This window comes from Quercus lobata, chromosome 7, assembly GCF_001633185.2.
Source record: "Quercus lobata isolate SW786 chromosome 7, ValleyOak3.0 Primary Assembly, whole genome shotgun sequence".
NCBI lineage: Eukaryota > Viridiplantae > Streptophyta > Magnoliopsida > Fagales > Fagaceae > Quercus > Quercus lobata.
The window spans coordinates 37,507,350-37,529,272 of NC_044910.1; the positions used below are offsets into that span (position 1 = coordinate 37,507,350).

At 32.3% G+C, this 21,923-nt stretch overlaps 2 protein-coding genes across 7 annotated transcripts; both read left to right on the top strand.

Annotated features, from left to right (window-relative positions):
• Positions 1-657: 657 nt before the first annotated feature.
• On the top strand, positions 658-9,979 carry LOC115953843 (lipid droplet-associated hydrolase-like). 6 transcript variants are annotated; one of them, XM_031071657.1, is made up of 13 exons: positions 662-886; positions 979-1,052; positions 1,155-1,226; positions 1,336-1,364; positions 3,316-3,366; positions 3,700-3,750; positions 4,708-4,767; positions 4,877-4,959; positions 5,614-5,761; positions 6,090-6,140; positions 7,623-7,727; positions 8,601-8,733; positions 9,621-9,979. In XM_031071657.1, the coding sequence occupies exons 1-12, from the start codon at positions 819-821 to the stop codon at positions 8,730-8,732; spliced, it is 924 nt and encodes a 307-aa protein (XP_030927517.1). In that variant the 5' UTR covers positions 662-818; the 3' UTR covers position 8,733; positions 9,621-9,979. The 6 variants fall into 6 exon arrangements, with proteins under 6 accessions (XP_030927520.1, XP_030927517.1, XP_030927518.1 ...); XM_031071655.1 differs by having other exon boundaries at positions 665-886; positions 8,589-8,733; XM_031071658.1 differs by lacking the exon at positions 7,623-7,727 and having other exon boundaries at positions 8,589-8,733.
• A 1,656-nt stretch (positions 9,980-11,635) lies between these two features.
• On the top strand, positions 11,636-12,483 carry LOC115953756 (transcription repressor OFP6). Its single transcript, XM_031071528.1, has one exon. It carries the CDS (start codon positions 11,730-11,732, stop codon positions 12,255-12,257), a length of 528 nt encoding a protein of 175 aa, XP_030927388.1. The 5' UTR covers positions 11,636-11,729; the 3' UTR covers positions 12,258-12,483.
• Positions 12,484-21,923: the final 9,440 nt, after the last annotated feature.

Genomic DNA, 21,923 nt, shown 5'->3' on the forward strand with positions numbered 1-21,923 from the left:
CATAAAATAATAATAATAATAATAATAATAATAATAATAATAATAATAATAATAAAATGATATATTTGTAGAGATAAAAAGATAAAAAAAATACTTGTAGATTTTTTTTTTTTTTAAAAATAGACAATACTTGAAGTAATGATGACTTTTTATATATTATACCTCAATACATAATATTTATAATCTCACGCATCGCGTGAGTCTACAGCTAGTTAATATAATAACCACATCTCTCTTTCTCTCTGAGCTAACTGATTGCACTTTTTTTCGGGTGGGTGTGTTAATCACCAGCTATTGGGCACTGAAGCTGTGCTCACCTCTAGTGTGAGTTTAGTTGTGTTTGTATTTCCTTTTAACCAAAAAAAAAAGATAAATAAATAAAATAATGGAAGATTTTATTTTATTATATTTTTTTACGTATTCAATGACTATTTGTTTAATTTTTTAGCAACCTTTAAACAATTAGTAAATTTTTATCTTAATTATAATACTAAATCTATGTCTATTGACAAATTAAAAAAAATTAAGTTATTAAGTACTTAACTATTGAAAATCTCTTATAAAAAAAATATTGAATTGAGCCCCAAGCATAAATTTCTGACTCCGCCGCTTATTTTCACCGCCATGTGCCAAGTCTTCCACCGTGGCCTATCATATATATTAATATAATTCTATATAAAACGCAGGCTCTATTCTCTCTTTGAATTTGTTGTGGTCATTTGAGTTGACTTGACCTGTTCTCTTTATTACGCCTGGGATTTGTATTTTTGTATAATGTCTCAGAACTCAGTAGGAGCTAAACTTGTTCAAGCAACGAAATGGGTCGAGACCAATTCGATTCCAAAGCTAAAAGGACTGCTCATTTTCGATCATGCAACGTGTCCAGGTATATATTATAGGGTCACATATGATATATTGTTGTCCGTGCAGTTTTAATAGTTATTATTTATATTAATGTTTTTTTTTTGGTTTGGTTAGTTACACCACTGAATTGCTGGAGATTCATGCTGATGATCCTAAAATGCATGTTTTATTTATCCCTGGAAATCCAGGCAAGTTTGGTTTTGCTCTTTTGTGTCTGCATGTACATGTGTGTTTTGTTGATTTAGTTTTGACAACTAGGATTAGGGTCTGTTTGTTAATTGTTACTGTAGGTGTTGTTGCATTTTACAAGGACTTTGTGGAATCACTGTACGAGTTTCTTGAAGGCCATGTATCTGTAACAGGCAAGACTTGATTGCTTCTTGTTCTTGTTAATTTAATTTTCTACTTTTAAGTTATATTTTGTGAGCTAACTGATTGCACTTTTTTTTGGGTGGGTGTGTTAATCACCAGCTATTGGGCACACTTCTCACACGAAAAAGGTACTTACACTTGGCTAATATAAACGATTAAGCAATGGCGGTTTTTAATTCTTTGCATTATCATTTGCTTCTTGACCCTTCATTTGCTAATATGCTATATTCAGTATTCAGTTGACCTCTTAGTTCTTATACTTGTTTGTTACTCAACGTAGGCTTTCAACTAAATATATAATCACGGATTCCGAGCCTTACTGCTTTCAGAAAGTGTGACAATACAATAATATGTTAAAATTCTTAATTTCTCCTATAAATATGCAAAACTTCAACTTCTTATGCTCATCTCCTTATGTCTTTATATTGATTCTTCTGCTTTCTCTTACTGATATGACTCATGCCTTTGCTAATACAGTGAAGTATTACTATATTCTGTAGATAGTAAAGAATCATTCACACCTATCTTGACTTAAGATATTCTAACGCTAATAAAAGATACAGTAATTGGTGATATGCATAGAGTTAGAAATTAGACAATGCCCAAGGTAGTGGTCCATGTTCTTTCTTAACTTTCTGAATTACAGTTTTTTTTTCTTCCTTAAAGCAATTCTGGAAGTTTAGTAGTATGTAATTGTAAATAGTCACATAATTGAGTGAAAATGCCTCTATGACTGGACCATCAGCACTCCTTTGTCCCATGGAATGCATAGGAAGTCATGACACAAGAATACAAATTTTGTATAATTATTTAATCTCGAAATAAATCTCTCTCTCTCTCTCTCTCTCTCTCTCTCTCTCTCTCTCTCTCTCTCTCTCTCTCTCACACACACACAAGGTGGCAAAGCCAAACATTTTATTTGTGGCTGTTTTGCGATACTTCTTAGATGATAGATTTCATAAAATTGTATAATGCATATGTTAATAAAAATTAAAATAGGGACCGAATGTTATCTTTAGAAAAGATATGTTTATTTCAATTTGTTTTGATGTATTCATATAGAATATAATGAGACAAAAAATTATTGAAGGCGATACTTGATATCAATAATTAAATATGAAGAAATAATTCTGTTATTTTTTTTTTTTTCCGAAGTGTACCTAATTGCTGGTCAGATACTCCAATATGTGCAGTGGTTAAAAGAAAGAATATTATCTGTTCATTTAGTTTAAGAGTATATGAAGGGATGCATAAAACACATTGAAATCCATTATGAAATATTTTACTGAAAATATTATATATAACATTGTATCCACTTAATTGTGGATTTCAGCCCTTTGTAATACATGTGGAGAATGAAGTGATTAATAGAATAAAATTAGTTTGGACTGGGGACCGTTATGTATTTTGACACAACACAACTGGGGAGTGGGGGTATGCCAGGATAGCCCCCCAGTCTCCACATGGCTTTGCCACTGTACATACACAATAATACTAAGATACTGGTTTTTATGGTTATGTTTACATTTATACTAAATACCCTTCTCATGAAATCTAAAGCAATGGATGGCAGTCAGAGTTTGTGTGTTAAAACCAACTCGAGCTATCTTAGAACTTCTGGCTATGTGTAAGTCATGCTGAGTTGTGAATTAGTGAGCCATAGCCACCCAAATGAGTTTGTATATGCTCTTGATGTGAAGTCCTATAAAATTTGTACTACAAAATGTTCTTTGGCATTAAGTTTCTTAGGAAGATTTAATGGGTCCAAGGAACCACTTGATCATGGAAATTTATCCTTTGGCCTCTACTTATATCACATGTGTGGTAGATGATACTTGGAAATGATGCCCATCCTTTCTGTGCCTTTTTGTTTTTATCTTTCTTCTCTTTCCCTCCAGATAATAACGATTATTTTTTATGTTCTTGCATTTTCATAGCCACCCTTTGGCAATGCTTGTGATGATCTATATGGTCACTTCAATAATTTTTATAGCTTGCAACACAAATTGTTTATATCTGTTTCTTTTCATTAATTGCTACAATTTGTACGATTATGATAAAAAGTTTTTTTCTTGCTAGAACTGGGACCATGGACGGTTGTTCTCATTAGAAGAACAAATAGACCATAAGGTAAATTTCTGCTCAATTTGTTTAGGAAAGTTTTTGGCCCGGTAAAAGTGACAGGTGTTCTGTTAGGATTTCTGAATTTATAAACAAATGTACATTTTGTACCATACAGATGAAGAATCATATTGAAATCATAGCATTTATGAAATTCTTGGAAACTTGTTGATTTATCTATGTGAGTGTGAACAATGCACATAATTGGTGACAGAATTTAGACATTCCAGTTTACTGAAATTTCCCCTGGAAATGTAATCAAGTCAGGTCTGTTGTACCATCAAGATTCTTTTCTTCTAGAAACCCAACTTTGACATCCAGATTGAACTTTCTGTTTTGCAGATGGATTTCATCAAGCAGGAGCTAGAAAACATTGAAGTTCCTATAATACTGGTAAGTTCATTTTTTTCTAATTATGTTTTATACTTTCAATATGATGCTGGCATTTTGAAAGTGCCTTATTATGGAAAGGGCTTCAAAATGAATGTTCATTCAATATCTCATTAGAATCATAAATTGAATGCTTATGAGTGACACTGTATGACTTACACTTCTTGTTTTTTACTAACTAGACAGACTTACTTTAGCCCATCAATTACATAATTTCCATTTATGTCTTTGTTAGTAAGAGGTAGGGCCTTGGGTGGAAAAAAAATTGAAAAAATAAAGAAAGAAAATTTAATATACAGATTTTGGATGCTTACATCTGAAGGTGTTTCAGAAAACTGTAAGTTTGACTCTTGTTAAAGCTAGTATCTAGCCTCCAGCCACTTTTGTGTATGCATGCCTGTCTGCCATTATTGTGCACTTGTTGGTCTTCCATTCATTAAGTTTAAGGCTTGGAATGATTTTCTTTTCAACATATGCTGTGTTCCCAAATATTCTCAACAAACATGTTAGAAATGTGGTGAAAAGCCCTTTATTTCTGTGATTTTCAATTATGGGGTTCTTCATATTGTGTTTTTCCCAGACTTAAAAATAGAAAATAAAAAATTACAGTGTTTCTCCTGTCAGAAGAGTCTGGACATTGATAAAAATGCACTTTCCAAGTATTGTATTATTGCCTTCCTTTGTTGGATGATTGGGTAGTGGAAACAGTCAACAAATTCCAGTTCTGGACTATCTTTACATAATGTTTTTGCTCTGTGTCCCTTTCATTTTCAGGCAGTGATCTCTTTTATTGCTGTGATCAGTCAATCAACTTTGACCTGGAGAAAATCATTAAATCATTTGGGTTTTATTTGATGTGATCCTAGATGTGATCCCAAGAAAGCACATAATATTCTGAAAGTTGATTTCTGGTTTTGTCCCTGAAATTCTTAGTAGCTGAAATGTAATTTCTCTGTGAAGGTTGGGCATTCTATTGGTTCATATATGGCTATTGATATATTTAGGAGATCCTTGGAGAAGGTGATGACAACTTTCCCCAAAATTAAATTTGTTCAGTAGCGTCATGTTACCTTCTCATGTTCTTCTCACCTTAAAGATCCTATTCATTTACATTTCTGTTGGTTTATAGGTGACATATTGCATTGGACTATATCCCTTTTTGGAAATAAACCCAGAATCGAAGATGCAGCCTATTATTCGGAAGATTGCAGCGTAAAATTCTTTCTTTGTTTTGAGTAACATTATTGTTGTAAGGTGTCTTGTATTTGCTTTTTACTTAGAGGACTTATGGCCTTCAGTTATATGTTTGGAGAAGTGTTGGGCCTAGATGGGCTTGATTGCATAGGGATTTGGAGTTGGCAGGTGGGGAGGGGAATGAAATTGATAGGTTGAGCATTGTAATCATTATTGAGTTTGATCTTTCTCACTGAGGACATAGGAAACTTGTAGAACCGCATAAATTCTTATGTTCTGTGTGTGTGTGCCTGTTGATTTATTTTTATTTACTGTTTTCTGGTTAAAATCCATGAGTTATCACACAATGCTGTTCTCTTTTCTCTTACTTTATATGTGCAAAGATGCTAGGGGTGTCAATGGACCAGGTGTACTTGCTGTACTTACCCAGTGCTGCCTAAACATAATTGGACTAGAGCCAAGGGGGAATGGTAGATGTATTTCAGTTGGTTCTTTTGTAATGAGAATGGATCATAAAAACAGCACTCGCAAATGAGCCTTTAGTCATATAATGAGTTTGAATTTATGCTTTCTCACTTGATTATAAATGTGATTTAATTGGTTCTGTTACACTTTTGACAATCTTACATTAAAGCACTTGTAGGGGCTAATGGTACTTGTTTTTGAGTTCAGGTCACAAGTTTTAAGTGTTGCAATTAGTCTTATAATAGCATCGTTGAAATTTTTACCAAGCTGGGCTTTGAGGTTGATTGTGACAAACTCTCTGGGGAAATCATGGTCAGCTGCTGCACTTGAGGCTACTTGCTCACACTTGGTGCAGGTGAAGATATCCATGAATCCGACACGGATTTGGCTTCATAAGTTGCAAATAAACTTTCAAGAAAGCAGTAAAAACCAATTTGAGTGTTTAATTTTTCCTTATGCTTTATCTATTTCTGTATTAATGGACATTCTTCTAATATTTCCGGAAAACATTAGCTTCTTTATAAACAATAATTAGTCTGCATATGTTGTTCATGTGTGCACTACATTGGTGATTCAATTAGTTGAGATTAAATCTTAGGTCAGTTTTATATTTTGAGTCTGTGGGTAGTTATGTGTTTTGATTTTTGAATATCCCAAGTAACTTCTAGCTTATTTATGTACAGTACCATACTATCCGGAATTCACTCTTTATGACAATGACAGAGTTCCAAAAGGTAAAATATTTTTTTTAAAAGAAAAAATATATTGTAAGAATTTGTCAACAATTAATTACAAATTTACAACAATCAAACATAATGTATTTCTTCCAATATTTGTAATTGATATGCTACCCTGCCATAGCCTTGCTGAGCACTTCAAGTCATCACATGTGTTTCTTTGAATATATCATTATTTTTAACTTGCTATATATGTAGGGAATTTAACCAAAATCCCAACTTGTGAGAAACAAAAAATAGAGAAAACACACGCCAAAGAAAACAATTACATGCACAAGACAATATTTTACATGGTTCGGTAATTTGCCTACGTCCACAGAGTTGCAGAGATTTCACTATTATCAGGAAAAAAATACAAAAGTGCGGTTACAGTTTTTTCTCTCTCTCAAAAACATGGCAACAACACCCACAATAAAACCCTAATTACAAAATTGCGCTTTTCTACACAAAACGGGCCAAAAAAAAATTTTCCCAGGGGCATTGCCCCCAGACAGCTTGGGCTTATCGGCCCAAGCCTCCGCTTCATGAACTAAGCTTCAGTAAATCCCCCATTAAAAAAACACGCAACATTATTCGGGTCGGATCGTCAACCAGATCAAACACAACTAGGCTCCACAAAGCCCAACAATATAAAGCTATACCCACCTTCTAATTCTTAAAGCTCTTCTTCCATTTGTAGTCCTCCTTTTCCCCAAAAAACTGCTAATAACTTCACATGCTTTGACAGTAATTGTGTAAAAGCAGTTCTAACTTCTATTTCAGGTTTGCATATTTCAAAATCTGGTTGCCCCAGCAACCAGCATATACAGTTTGAGAATTATGTTTTTACATGTAGCAAGTGCACCCTTAAAGTAGTTAATAACCTCGTGTGATTGCTTCACATTATGTTACATTCAATTGGATGCATTCCTCTATACATTGAATAGGGAATTTGGACCTAGTATATGCTAATAGGTAATAACTACTAACCTTGACTCCATGTGATCATTTGAGTAATATGTTTTTTGTTTCCCTTTTATTTGGGGCCCTGTGCGCCCTGAGAGGAGGGATTTATTATTTTGTGTTAAAACTGCATGCAACTTTCTTCTCACATGAGGACCCCACAAGTGTGGGACCCACTTATGTGAGAGATATGTTGCATACAACTATTACACATAATATCACCTCCTGCATAGGGGGGAAGGGGGGGGGGGGTGGGTTAGTAGAAAGTTATACTCTAGGACTCAAACCTAGGAAGAATATGAATTTTTTTACATATTGCTTAAATTGGTCGTGTGTGCATGTGAGGGTTTATATTTCCCTGATATTGATGGACCATATTCCTTACATTATAATTTATTTGTAATCTGCTTGTTAAAACTAAGTTAATGTGCATTCATTGCTCTTACTCTAACAAAAGATTAAATTGCTGCATTGCTTGTATAGGAGTACTAAACTATATTCACAAACTTGTGCTGACTGAATGCATTTTATGGTTAGCTTACTGAAACACCAGATTGGGCATTTATGAGAGAAAATCGGGAGAAACTTGCATTTTTGTTTGGTGTTGATGATCACTGGGCTCCACTTCAAATGTTCGAAGAGGTGTGAATGGATTTCAAGTGTTACATATAAACATGTATATGAAAGGGTTTATTGTTTTCTTGAAAGAGTCAAAGGAATATTGTGCTAAGTATGTGCAATGTTTGCAAGGGAAACGCATGTGTTTATATCTTGGAATACATGCTCAACCATGACCCTTGAAATATTGCCTATCCCCCTCCTCCTCTCCCACAAGACCTTTGGGTAAATCCTCAGGCACTCCTCATTGCTTCAAATTCATGCTTAAATTGTCCCTAATATTTGAGACAATACTTGACCCCTCAAATTTCAAAAGTGGCTTAAACATTCTGTAGTTTAATTATTTATAATTTTTCACAAGCATATAATCTTAGAAAGAGGGGTTTTATAAGATATAAGATAATTAAACATGTCGGCATAGTTGTTACTTTTGAAACTTAAGGAGTAAAACATTTATACTCTTTGTTTGGTGTTTATTTTTACTTCAATGATACATGTCCATGATGTTAATGGCAATAATCTATAAATGAAAATCACTTTTTTTTTAAGAATAGAGTTGGTTATTTGTGTCAGACAAGTAGGTGCTTGATAAGTTATGTGGCTTAACTGAGGCTGCTCTCAAGTAGGCCGGCAATTCAACAAGAATCCTTAATAACATATGATGGTATATCATTATTAATGTGGCTAATATTAACATAATTAAAGAGTGAAATGATTTTGGTGAAGAATTCCACAGCAATACTTATGGTAATGATGACAACTACAATCATTTTTAATATGCTTCATGATGCCGAACTTGTGTGGAGTTTTATATTTTTTCCCATAGCTTTGGCATTCTTCATCTTGACTCTATGTGCTTTTTTATACCCATCTTTTCACTCGCAGATTTCCAATCAGGTCCCAGGTATTGCTCTATCAACTGAAAGCAACCATACTCACACTTTCTCATGCACTGAGGCTGGTTCATCATTTGTTGCAAAGTATGTAGCAAGCTTGATCAAGAATCAATTATTGTGTTCAGGGCTCTGAGGTCAGACTCCTTTCTTGCTACCTTTTTGGATCTTAATAGTTTTTTGTATATACTATTGATCATCCCATTATGTTTAAATGTCAATTGGAATGATTTAAATTTTATTTTGTAGCATTATACCAACTCTGTTTTCTTTACCATATTTAAAAGATCCTTCATTTTACTTTTGATTAGTTTGCAATGCAGTGGTATTACTGAACACAAATAGTTAATCTGCAACTGCCATTAATTACTGAACACAAATAAGTCCCTTGAAATATTGGTATCTAAATACTCTACTAGTATGCTTATCATAAAAGCTGGAATAAACTTTAAATGGTAACCTTGATTTTATTATCTTACACCAAAACCAAGACCTTTCCCAACCTAGCCATCATTTTCTATGTCAAGACACACAGTAGAATTAATGATTGTGGGGGAAGTTTATGATTTAATCAAAAGACTTCAGTATGATTTTCTGTTTGTGATTGAAGCAACAAATGTAATTGAGCTGTTCTTTTGCAAAGACATTTATTTTGCTGCCCCTAGAACAGAAAATCACCGACCAAATGCCATTGAGTGTCTCATGGAGAGTCAAACATGATGAGATGTGCACAACAGCACACTGCTGTTGGCGTATTGATCTTGTTTCACGCCTATGTAATTCCTTTTTCAATATGCATTCCTTCATGAAGTCATAGCTTGTCATTTTTCCTATGTAGAGAAGGCAATTTGTCTGTTTGGTTAGGAAAGTCAAATAGATAGTTTGGTGTTGATTTCATTGTTATGGTCAACAATCAGATCCATCATTATTGAATTAAATACTATTATCGTTCTCATTGTTGGTGATAATGTTGCTGTCTAATACAGAGCCATTCCACTAATAGTATCCTTAATTCTTTACACAGGAAAATCAAAACCTGCTAGTAGAACTACAGTATCATTAACGGAAGATTGGCTTCCTCTGGCTTGTATCGACCCTTTGACTCTTTGATCTCTGGACCAGCACCTTGACCGCATATAATTATACTTAAGGTGTAAGTTCCCTGCTACAAGACCAACAATTGAAGACATAGAACATAATTGATGTGATGTGCTTACTTGGAATGTGGATGATACCGATGTCATCACGTAACTTGCAGTGACATAAGAGTTACTTTTATTTTCATTTTTATTTTAGGCGAAGGTTAATGTAAATAGTAAATAACCATTGGATCACTTGCAACTCTTTAAAATCGAGAGCCTTGTTCTTGTTCTCCTATTGCAGGAAGATGGAAATTGTGTTGGTCAAACCAAGAAAGGTATGGGAGTACATGCCTCTTTGGGCATTACAATGCCCCAAGTACCCACCCCCCCTTCAAAAAGAAAAAAGAAAAAAAGAAACACATAGGCATAGCAATATGTAATATGGGATTGTGTGTGTTGGAGAGAGAGAGAGAGTATATTAGAAAATGCACATAATCATGCATGATAAGTCTATTGTTTAAACCCATCATTCACAGCTGCAAAATTCAACTAGCCACAAAATAGATAAAGATAAGAATAGGACTTTTCTTTTTTATGGGGAAAGTTAGGACTCAAAATGTTCCATGGATTAGTTGCCACAGAGCTCATATGAAGGTGATCTGAATTTCTTTCTTTGTGGGAGATTCATGTCATGAAATTATTTCTAAATTAGCCACACTCCTCAGCCACCCCAGTTAAAAGATAGAGATTAGATAAGCTTATGTTTACTAGCATTAAATTTTGGAAAAGGAAAAGGAGTTGTGTAGGATAAAATCTCTTCATATAAAACACCTGTCCTCCTTGTAACAAAATTTTGAGCACAAATTAATATTAGCAACTGTTGTCATGGCATATTTTGTGTAAGGTATATTAGTTGCATCTTCTGGTTATGCAAGTAGCATTTGCACATGACTTGTGTAATTCCTCTTTCTGGATGGATTTTCAAGTTGCTGTCTTACTGAACAACCTGCTAACAACTACTATTTCTTAGTGATGAAGTAAGAGAAAGGATCCCCTTCAATTGAACCCTCTAATTTTCTTCCATTTTTGGCCGGATGTGCAACACGTGACGTTTATTTGAATTTTAAATGCTGCATGTCTTGCATCATCTAAATTGGAGGGAATTGGAGGATTTAATGAGAGTTGACCTTATTTTATGAAATTATCTAAATTATCCACTTATTACTTTTATTGAAGGTGAGTTAACTTGTTGTATTTATAATAAATACGATTGAACATGAATGTGTTTGTTTGCTACTTTCACATTTTTTACAAGTCCTTAAGTTAACCAAGGAAACAAGTGCTCAAACTTTTTTTCTTTTTTTCTGATAATGACAAGCGCTTAAGCTAACCCAAGGAGATCATTTAAGAGGTATTGATTAGAGTTTGTCGGTATATACATTGTAGGATATACTTATATGGGCTGGGCACATAGGCTTTTGCAATGTAGGTAGCCCCAATGAAAACGATCTGGACCGTTGGCATCAAATAAAAAGTGGCTTAATTTTTTTTTCTTTTTTTCTTTTTTGGATCCCTAGATCATCATTCTCACTGTCAAGCCAGTTTCCTAATTCTATATTCTAAAAAATTCCTAGGTTTTCTTAATCATGTTTGACATACAAGTGCATTATCTTATAATCTATAAACTTTGTCCATACTGAAACCATATTCAATTATCTTAATTCCTAGATATTCATCAAAAAATATTCCTAGATAGACTCTGAATCTCATACCAAGATTTGACAGTCAAACAAGGATAAATCTTTAAAAAAACAAGTTTTTTCTCATCAAAATATGCAGTTATGATCATGTTGTCATTAGGTGAAAAATAACAGACCTGTCACAATATCATACAATGGACCCACTTGAGCTCACATGTAGAATTTATAGAGCACTAAATCGAATGCCTCATCTCACAGGTCACTCACTCACTTCCTAAAGTCACACTTTGTAGAGAAAGTCTCTCTCTCTCAGACTCTCACTTTCTCTATCTTTCTCTTCAGCTTGCTCCAATGCCTACCAGCAAAAGAAAACTCCTCATCAACAAAGTTTCAGTCAACATAGGGTGTAGCTGCAGAAAATCAAAGCTATGTCACATATTCAATCCAAAGCCAAAACCCAAAACCCCCACATACCAAAAACACAAAAGCTACCCCTCTTCTTCTTCAAGTTCATGGGACAAAGACAACACAAACACAAACACAGTGTCTCCAAGCGTTGACTACACAGAGAGTGATGATATAAAGGGCTCAAGGACAGTCAGAGGGTTTGGCAAAATAGATAGTGAGAGTGTTGCAGTTGAGAAAGAATCAGATGACCCATATTTGGATTTTCGACAGTCAATGCTCCAAATGATATTGGAGAATGAAATATACTCCAAAGAAGACCTTAGGGAGCTCCTGACTTGTTTTTTGCAGCTGAACTCGCCGTACCACCATGGAATCATTGTTAGAGCTTTCACTGAGATATGGAATGGAGTGTTTTCTGTGAGGTCTAGCTCTCCTAATCTTTACTTTGGATGCAAGTCACGTGAGATTTAGGTGATGATGATGATGATAATGATGCACTTGGGCACTGATGGTGTTTCATGTGCATGCGCGTGGCTTTGTGTCAACTTTGTATTTAATGATGCAATCTTGTGATGTCCAATTGTCCATGTATCATGTATCATGTATCATTATCATGTATCTTTGCAAGATGTGCAAAAACTAGGATGTGAATCAAATAAATAGCAAAAAAATTGTAGAACTAAGTTCTAAGTTCTAACATCTCTTTTTCTTTTTCTTTTGGTTGGTGTTTATGTATGTTTTTCTAAGTGGAATTTGTTTATTGACGTTCTTTTGTTGGTGTTCTAAATATCTATTGTCCTTAAAAGACATATTACGTTTTTTATTTTGGGGTCAGTGGACCATATTGAAAAGCATGCACTGTGAGAGGAAGTGTTGTATGTAATAAGTGTAAAAGTGTATTTGATGTCTTTAATTTCTTAAGTTAACGAGTGGCAATTTCTTTCACAATTTTTTGTTATTGAAGCAACAAATTATGTCAAGACTCTTATAGTTTTGAATTGATTCCATGCATGTTGAAAGTCAGATCTAAAAAATAATAATTCAAGTTAGCAGTATATTAAAGAAGTTTAGACATAATTTTTATAAAAAATAGAAAAAATTGTTAAAACATTAAGCTCTCGTTTAGTAATATTGTTTTAGTATTATTGTTTGTATTTTGAAAATACATGTAGGTGAAAAGATATAAAAATACATATAATATTGTTTAAAAACTAAAAATGTTGTTTAAAATGTCATACCGATCGGAGCTTAATTATTTTTCTTTTCCTTTTTTTTATAAAAATTTTCTTTAAATAAATTATTAACTATTAAGAGCATTTTTGTTATAATTATCCCAAAAAAAAAGTTACAAATTATAATTAATATAACATTATTTTTATATACACTCACCGATAACTCAAAATTTTTTTTCCCTGAAATGGATCAATGACAATAAAACTATTTTTGTGTGTGACTAGGATTTGTCATAAAAATTGGATTCCATGGGCCGTACACGAGCGGAAGGCATGGTCAAAATCTTTCACCAGATTTCGAGAGGTGAATCGCCGGTGAATGGTGGTTTATAAAAGAAAGGCATTGGAATTTGAAGTGTAATAATTAGATTGATGTTAACGTGTGGGACAAATTTTTTTTTTTTTTTTTTTTTTTTGAGGAAAATGCATGGGACAGTTGGTTCAATGCTTTTTTAAAGAGAGAATAGAAATTTCGTGTCTGGCTTGCACTGTTTCCCATACTGTCATTACCCTTTAGTGCTCACTTTCTTTTGCAATTATGCTGCATAAATCTAGGGAAGTACCGAATGGCTGTATCTCGCCCAATTTTACAAAGTATTTTGTTAATGTGTATCCTAAAAGTATATATTAAATTTTTTATTTTTAAAAATATTTTTTTGAGAATTGAAAAAATATTGACAGTTTTTTCAGGTTTTAAAAAAATATTTCAAAAAATAAAAAGTTTAGAACACACATTAACCGGATCCTTTCACAAATAATACATGTTACAAAATTTCACTTTTTATAGAATTTATTGGGTTTGATTAACGATGCTGTCAAGACTTTTATTGACGATCTTAGCAAATTTTTTGCATCACTTTATGAAAATGAAAAGTATAAAAAAATTATTATTTTTTTTATATATAAAATTTAAAAAATATTTTTTAAACGTATGTAATTAAGACATTTTTTAACAAATCCAATTTATAATAAATTTAGATTGTGTTTAAAAACTTGGATTTGGATTTAAATTTGAATTTTAAATTAATAAATTTAACAAATCCAATTTATAATATATTTAGGTTGTATTTGGAGTTAGATTTGGATTTTAAATTAATAAATTTGACTTGATTCCAAATCCATTTGAATTTAGATTTTAAATTAATAAATTTGAATGCCTTGATTTCAAATCCAAATCCTTAAACTTTTTTTATATTAGGAGAGATAAACACTACAGAGGGTTTCCTTAAATAATTAATATAACTTATAAATTCACACTTTAATCCAAAAGTTCTAAGCCCAATGAGTATATGCTCAATAATGTTATATTATTTATTTATTTTTCTCATTATTATTTAATATAAAACTTCACTCACACGTATATACCCAACATATTTTTATTTTAATTACCCAAATCCAAATTTAAATACCCGTCATGTCATCCAAACACACAACATACTTTCCTTTCAAATCCTATTGAAGTAATCAATCATGAGTGGCACTGTACTAAAATTTTCAATTACTTTTCTCCCACACTCTCTCACTATGAACTCGTCACTAAACAATTCATCACTAAACATACGTACATAAATTGTAATGTGAAAAAGTTGGTGACAAATTTTGTGCCTCCAAGATTTTCTTATTAGCAAAAGGACATCTATCTCTCTCTCTCTCTCTGAGAGAGAAAATCACTTACAAAGAATTATGGAATAAGTTTTGATGGTTATGAGCCTAATCGTATATCATAGTCATGACTCATGACCATGAATTAGTTATTTCGAATTTGAAGATGTTTGGTAACAGATACGATTTTATCTATAGTCTAATTGAAAATCATATCGTTAAGGTACTTTTAAGATACTGCATATCTGTATTGAATTTAGAACGTACAAAAAGACTTGAAATGTAGAGCAAGTAGCACTTCCTAATCAAATCAGCCAAATAGGGAATGGAGTTTCCTTTTTTCATTGCAATGATCGATTTGGTTGTTCCATGTCATTCAACCGACAATGTTTGATCAATCACCTTTAATTGACATAGCAAAAAAAAAAAACCAACTTTAGTTGAAAACGATCAAATACTTCTAATAACATCATGACAAAAGTTCATTTCATTTGATTTAGAAAGAAACTAAACAATGAAATTGTGAGGAAACCCAATAGCTTATTAAAGTCAATACAACCTGAGCATGCATTGAAGTGACTTTATGAGAATGCATATATTAAAAAGAAACAACTCTCTCTCTCTCTCACACACACAAGCACACTCATTACTATTTCATAAATGACTGTCTGATCAATTAAAGAATTTAAATGTGGTCTACCTTCAAAAGTTAGTCATATCTAAGGCAGGAATCTTGATGCCAGTGGAAATGGAGAGGGGGGCCTTAATTTAAAAGAAGAAAAGAAGCAACCATTACTCTCTTGTGATGAGACTGTGACAAATCAACCGGGTGAGCAAGTCTGTCCAACTCTCTTTTATTGCTTTCTAGTTTCAATGAGCAAATATTTATATCATTTGTTTTACCCACAAATTAATAGTCATAACTTTGCAGAGATGTCCTTTATGATTTCTTTTAAACTACATAAAAGGGCTCATAATTTATACCATATGTTTTAGATTTAGTATCAAGTTGTTGTGGATTCCAGTTAGCTCAATTGGTAAAATCTCTTATGGTTGTATAAAAGATCTAGGGTTCAATCCTCACTTATACCAAAAACCGATTGGTGTCTTAATCTAATAATAAAGTACTATTATCAGGAGTGAACAAATCAAATGCTATTCATTTATGTTATTTTATGCATTGAGTAACAAATCAAATAAAAGTAGGAAACATTGATTTAACTATGCATTTTACTTAGGACTTGTTTATAAATTAATTTAGCAATCATTAAACAAAGAAGATAAAGAGAGAAATCTCTTTTTACTTAATTTATTGATGGAAAGAGAAAACTCTATTTAAAAAGTTTTTTAAGGAGAAAAAGTAATTGTCAAAAATTGAAATTGATTACTTAGGTGAAACACATTTAATCAACTGTTTCCCCATTGTTTTTTTTTTTTTTTTTTTTTTTTTTTTTTTTTTTTTTTTTTTTTTTTTTTTTTACTTCACTACTGCCCAAAATAATGTAAATGAAAAATGAACATGGACAAAAACTTCAAATTAAAACAGTTTCATAAGTCTAGGACTTTAATTGGCAAAATTAAAAACTTACGGCCTACTATGAAACAGAGCATAAGTCTTGGCCCTTTCACATATGCCCCTTAGAACTTAGTTGCAAATTGATGGACCAGCCAATGGTGCCCTTGTCAATTTATCAAATCAAAATCTCAGTTTCACAAGCAAAATCACAATCTTTATCTAATCCCTTATTACCTTTTCTCTGATAGTGGGGGACATGAACATCTATCTAGTTTTGTAGGCCAGCTAAAAAGATAAATAACATGGACGTGTTGCCTAAACTGAAAGCTAAGTTGGTAATTGGACTTACCAGGAAAGAGGTGGGGAAGAGAGAGTGAGAGGTGCATAGAAGTACACTGTATAAAGGAATTATGAAAATGAATAAACCAACTGAGAGTCAAAATAGACCCAAAGGGGAGCTCAACTAAGTGGAGGTCACTGGTGAAAAATTAACATTGTTTTGTTTAATTTGGTATGGTACTTTCATTGACGAAATGGAAGCATAAATAATGATAAAATATGGTTTTGAAGTCTAATACTGTATATCAACTTTGGAAAGTAATATTATCTGGTTTGACAAAGATCAGACAATGATATAAAGTTTAGAATATCAAACTTGCAAATATATTAGTTTAGTGAGAGGAAATTTCTAGATGTTTGGCCCTTTGATACTCTTTTTTCCCAAACACAAGAGAAGAAAGGGAAACAAAATGCAAACTAAAGCAGACAGTTATCAACAATGAGCGCAAGAAATGCCATTGCTTCATTTTCTTGTCCCTCTATGATATCTCTCTTTAAGTAGCTTTTTCCTTAAAAGATGTTTGCTTTTTGTTACACTAATGACTGTTTAAGCCAACTTTAAGGAACGCTGGGTTCCAACCCAGTTATCCTTGCAACCTAAGGACCCAGCAAAGCATTCAGTTTAAGCCAAGGATATGGGTCCTTGAGGCTCAATCACATGGACACCAAGTGTGGAGCAAGATATTAGCAATTAGATAAGTTCACTTCACTATGTCTAATATATATCCCATTGGTTTGGCAATGTTAACATTGTTAAGATACAAACCATTTAAAGTACAGGGGACAAGGCCTCATGAAAAAAGGGAAAAACAAAAGGTTCTTGATTCCAATTTTTGTCTCCCTTTATTTGGGGTTGAAGAGGACCAAATTTACACTTTGAAAGGGCAAAAAAGAGAGAATATACTTTATCCCATGTAGTAGTGTAGTTTAGTTTACCTCCCTAATTTTTAGAATGTTGTACTAAGCTCATTTATACTTATTCCTTAAATTAAACTGCAATTTTATATAGAGAGGGTGTGCATAAGTCAAATTAGGTTAAATTTGGAGTATTTTTCAACCTAAGGTAATCTTGATGGGTTGAGAAATATCCAAACTAACCCAACCCATCCCATAATAGCTCTAAAAATTAACCAAACCCAACTCAACTCTTAGATGTCGGGTTGGACAATTTTATCTGGCAAAAAAAGAAAAACCTACATTCAACTATTGAGGCATGAAAAATACTACGTTCACAATATTTTCATAACAAATCTTAGGCGGTTATTGACTGTTATTGGTAAGTAAAAAAGTAATTCAAGTAATGAATTTAAATTTGAACTAATAACAACTTACCATCTATGATTTGTTGTGAAAAAAATTGTAAAAATATTATGAACGTAACACTTCTCATTGAAATACATTATTCAATAAATAATTGATGTTTACACAATTAAGCCTAATATTTTAACTTCATCAAAATTAAGTCTCAAAATACTAAAATAAATCAAAATAACATATTTAAACTAAGTCTCATGATCCAAAATACATCAAACTAACAAAACAAAAAATCAACCCAATGCATGAGGTTTAAGTTTGTTGGGTTTATGGGTTTGATGGACAGCCCTCGTTAAATTTTCATCCAAATTGATTAAAAAAGATAAAAGAATTACAAAAAATACCACCTGTTTTTTAATAGAAGGTCCTTTTTTTAATGATTTTTTTTTTTTAATGTTATAAATGTTTCCTTCTGTACAATTTTCCCGCCCATTCAATGTTTTTTGTTTGATTAAATTAATGAGCATTGAACCTTCTTCTCAACTTAATGAGCATTGAAAAATAACTTGACCTCATGCATTGGGTTACGGGGAAGGGGTATCTATGGGTAACTAAACTATTTTTAATGCTCCTTAAAGTTAATCAAACAAAATATGCATTTAAAGTGTTTTATTTGAATTTTTCTTTTCTTTTTTTAATCAAGCTTTGAGTTCAGCCACTATCAACCATGGAAAATATGAAAACACAAAATGGAAGGGAAAATGGGTACTTTCGTCATTTTAAAATTATTTTCTATTAATTTGGATAGAACATATGACGTTACAATTTAGTCCAAGGTTAAGGGGGTATAGTGTAACATTCAAAAAATCAAAGGGGGCAAACTAATATTCACCATAACCACATGTACGAATTTTGTATTTTACCAAATTGTTTATAATTAAAAAAAAAAAAAAAAAAATTGATTGATATGAGTTTTTTAAAGTCAGCAGACTCAGCACTAGTTTTTGATGTTTGGGCCATTTTTGTTGTATTGGTTCATTTTTAGGCTCGATGGGCTTGAACATAGGTTTAGGTTCATCTTCAACTTCCAGCCTTTTGGGCCATATGTAAAACTAGACTACAAAGTGGTCTGAATTAGGATTAGCCGTATGCCCAATTTTCATAACTGTCCAAATATATCTAATAAATTGTTATAAACAAAACTAAAACCAAGGTCTATGTGAGGAGGTAGTATAATATAAATTAATTAAATGGTAATCACTAATCCTTAAAATCCCTAAAAACTAGTATCCAAAGTTAGACAAATGTCCATGACTAGACCTCTCATGACTCCTATGGCCACCAAAAACCCAGTAGAAATACATTTTTATCAATGTAATAAATGACACTCACATTTAATTATGTGACCACAAGTCTTAGGGCTAGTTATTTAGGTTGGAAAATGAGAGTCTAATTAATAGGTACCAAAGCAATTTCAAAACCGTGACCATACTTTCTTTTTCTTCTTTTTTCGGATTTTCCCCCAATTTCTTTGTGGAAAGTTTTGGGTCTACTTTCTCTGAAACCTTTTTTTTTTTTGCTTTGGCGTGTAGACTTCATCTAATTCAAATCCATCAAGATAACTGTGTCATAAATACGTAGAATTTGGAAAAATCCACAAGTAAACAATTAAAGACTCAACCTCTTTTCTCTTATTTAATAAAATATCAAATGCATTGTAACTTATGCCCTTCAAATTAAATTCAGAATGGAATCTATTATTCATGTAAAAAAAAAAAAATCACTTTGAGAATGTTAAATTTTCGTAGTTTCTATGAAAATTACTTCATGATTGAACACCATACAAATTTGGAAAAATCTTACATAAAATCTTAGAAGATTAAAGAAGCAAGCAAAGCAATTAAGGCAGTGCTCATTAATCGAAAAACAAAGAGTGAATTGTGGGATTGGGCGCATTGACCTATGCAGGGGCTATTAATGCAAAGCCAACAGTTTTGAAATTGGGACTGACACCAACTTCTATACTGTTTGGACATTATCTTCCTGGAAATTAATTTTTTTGGAAAATGCGGGAGGTCTTACTGTTGGGTCATTATCTCACAAATTACCATACTAACATTAAATGTCATCAAAGTAATAGTGTGTACTTTGTATTGGTTTCCTACAATCTTAATTTTTGACAAGTAAAAGCCTGCAGAGTGTTTGTTTGTTTGTCTGAAAAACACAGATTTAATCAAATGTGGCTCATTATTTGCTAATGCTGGTGGAGAACACTGATTAATTGTATTTGCTAATATCGTGGCCATCCATCTTGTTGACTCACTAATCAAGTACTGTAGAAAAACTTCTCAAATTAGTGAAAACCTTGCCAAATTGTTGCCACTGATTTTGATCAATTGGTGTCCTTGAAGCAATCTGATCAAATTCATAGTAAGAGCATTCTTCAGCAATGTTACAACATAAAATCATTTCCTTGGTCTGGTAAACTTTTCCTTGAGATTTCAGATTTCCAATTCCAAGAACTGTTTAGTGGAAACTTTGAAGAAAGAAAATTTACAATATAGCAAAAAATTTCCTGACCCTTGCTAGTAATTAATCACATTAGTATTTCATTTTCTTTTGAATTACTATACTTCGCACAAAAGCATTTTTATGGTACAAATATATTGCATTGATGGTGGATTGGTAGTAGTAAAAAGTGGCACCTGGAAATGGCAATTGTTAATGGACAAATAGTATATGCTAATCTTTCAAGTAACATAAATTAAAGTAATAACTTTGCATTGCTTACCGTGAAGTCAAGCTTAAAAAATCAGTGGCACGAGGTTTAGAAGCTTCGCCGCTCGGACAAGAATCTCGGCTCAGAGATTTAAGAGGCATCTATGCTAATTGCTAAACAAAAACAAGTCTCGAATGTGGAGCTTTGACATTTCCTTTGTTCTTATATCATATGTTTAATTTGTTTTATGGAGTATTGTGGTAACGCGGCCTTTAATGCTAAGTAACTGAACCGATATCTCTTCATATATAAGGTGCATGGAGGTCTAGAGGGAAAAATGTTTAAATTCAAATCAAATTCAAATTAGTTTCTAATTGTAGTCTAATTTTAAGTCAAGCATTTATTTTAATTTTTGTGTCAAGCGATTCATTATAATACTCATTAAAAAAATCGAGATGATCACCTCGTTTACCTAGGTAAGATCACCCCATCATATCATTACTATTAAATGATTCCGAGTATATATAGAGGATACAACCTAGTTACCAATAAAGATTAAAGAGAAAATCATGAGATCTAATTCGGTTAGAAACCAACTTAAACAAAAAAGGGTTTTTATGTATAAATTCAAATGCCCAATAAATTTCAATCAATTAAACAAATATAATGTATTAAAGTGTTGCATTCATTTTTTTTTTTTTTGGATAGGTTGTTGCATTCATGTTTATTCATGTAAGATGTTACATGTTGTAACGGATCAAAAAAATTAAAAGATACTATGAACTTGCAAACATGCACCACAATCCAAAGACAAGTACATAAAAGCTAAGATCATACATAATTTAATACTATTGAAGATATTCATCTTGGCGTGTCGTTCATGCCAGGCCTTGTGAATCTAGATTTAAAATTCAAACAACCTTAATGGCTTATAATGCAGTAAAGAATTAATTATACTTGAGTTATCAGCTTTATATTTATTGTGATTCTAAAAAAAAAAAAAATTATTTTTCTATCGGTATATTTTATTTATTGTGTAAAAGTACAATTATATTAATAAAAAGTTGTGCATTATGTTTGTTGGTAAAACAATATCATCCAAACAAAGCCGAAGAGGGAAAAATTTTAGTTTCATATACAAAGTCAAATGCTACAATCTGATAGGATATTTAGTTTTGATTTTACTAAAGTAGCTAAATCATACTTTAGTGTTATAAAAAAGATAGTATTTTTGCCGATCTCACGAGTCCAATGTCTTACTTATATAATCAATATATCAGTGAGACATTGGTCTCATGAGACCCGCAAATACAAGATTTTTTTTCATCAAAAACACGTGAGTCCTCCCTTGCACAAAAGGAAGGAAAAAAAGAGAAGATATTGCACCAAATTTGGGTGAAGATATGTTCTATCTTTTGGCAGTAATATTCTAGCTAAAGATCACATCAAATTTAATATTTCAACTATTCATCAGA

Bases quoted from the DNA above. Each gene is read 5' to 3' on its own strand.
- LOC115953843 (XM_031071656.1), top strand. From the start codon at position 819: ATGGGTCGAGACCAATTCGATTCCAAAGCTAAAAGGACTGCTCATTTT. The intron at 6,141-7,622 runs GTAAAATATTTT...TTTTATGGTTAG, and splicing joins CAATGACAGAGTTCCAAAAG to CTTACTGAAACACCAGATTG. The intron at 7,728-8,588 runs GTGTGAATGGAT...TTTCACTCGCAG, and splicing joins CACTTCAAATGTTCGAAGAG to ATTTCCAATCAGGTCCCAGG.
- LOC115953756 (XM_031071528.1), top strand. From the start codon at position 11,730: ATGCCTACCAGCAAAAGAAAACTCCTCATCAACAAAGTTTCAGTCAAC.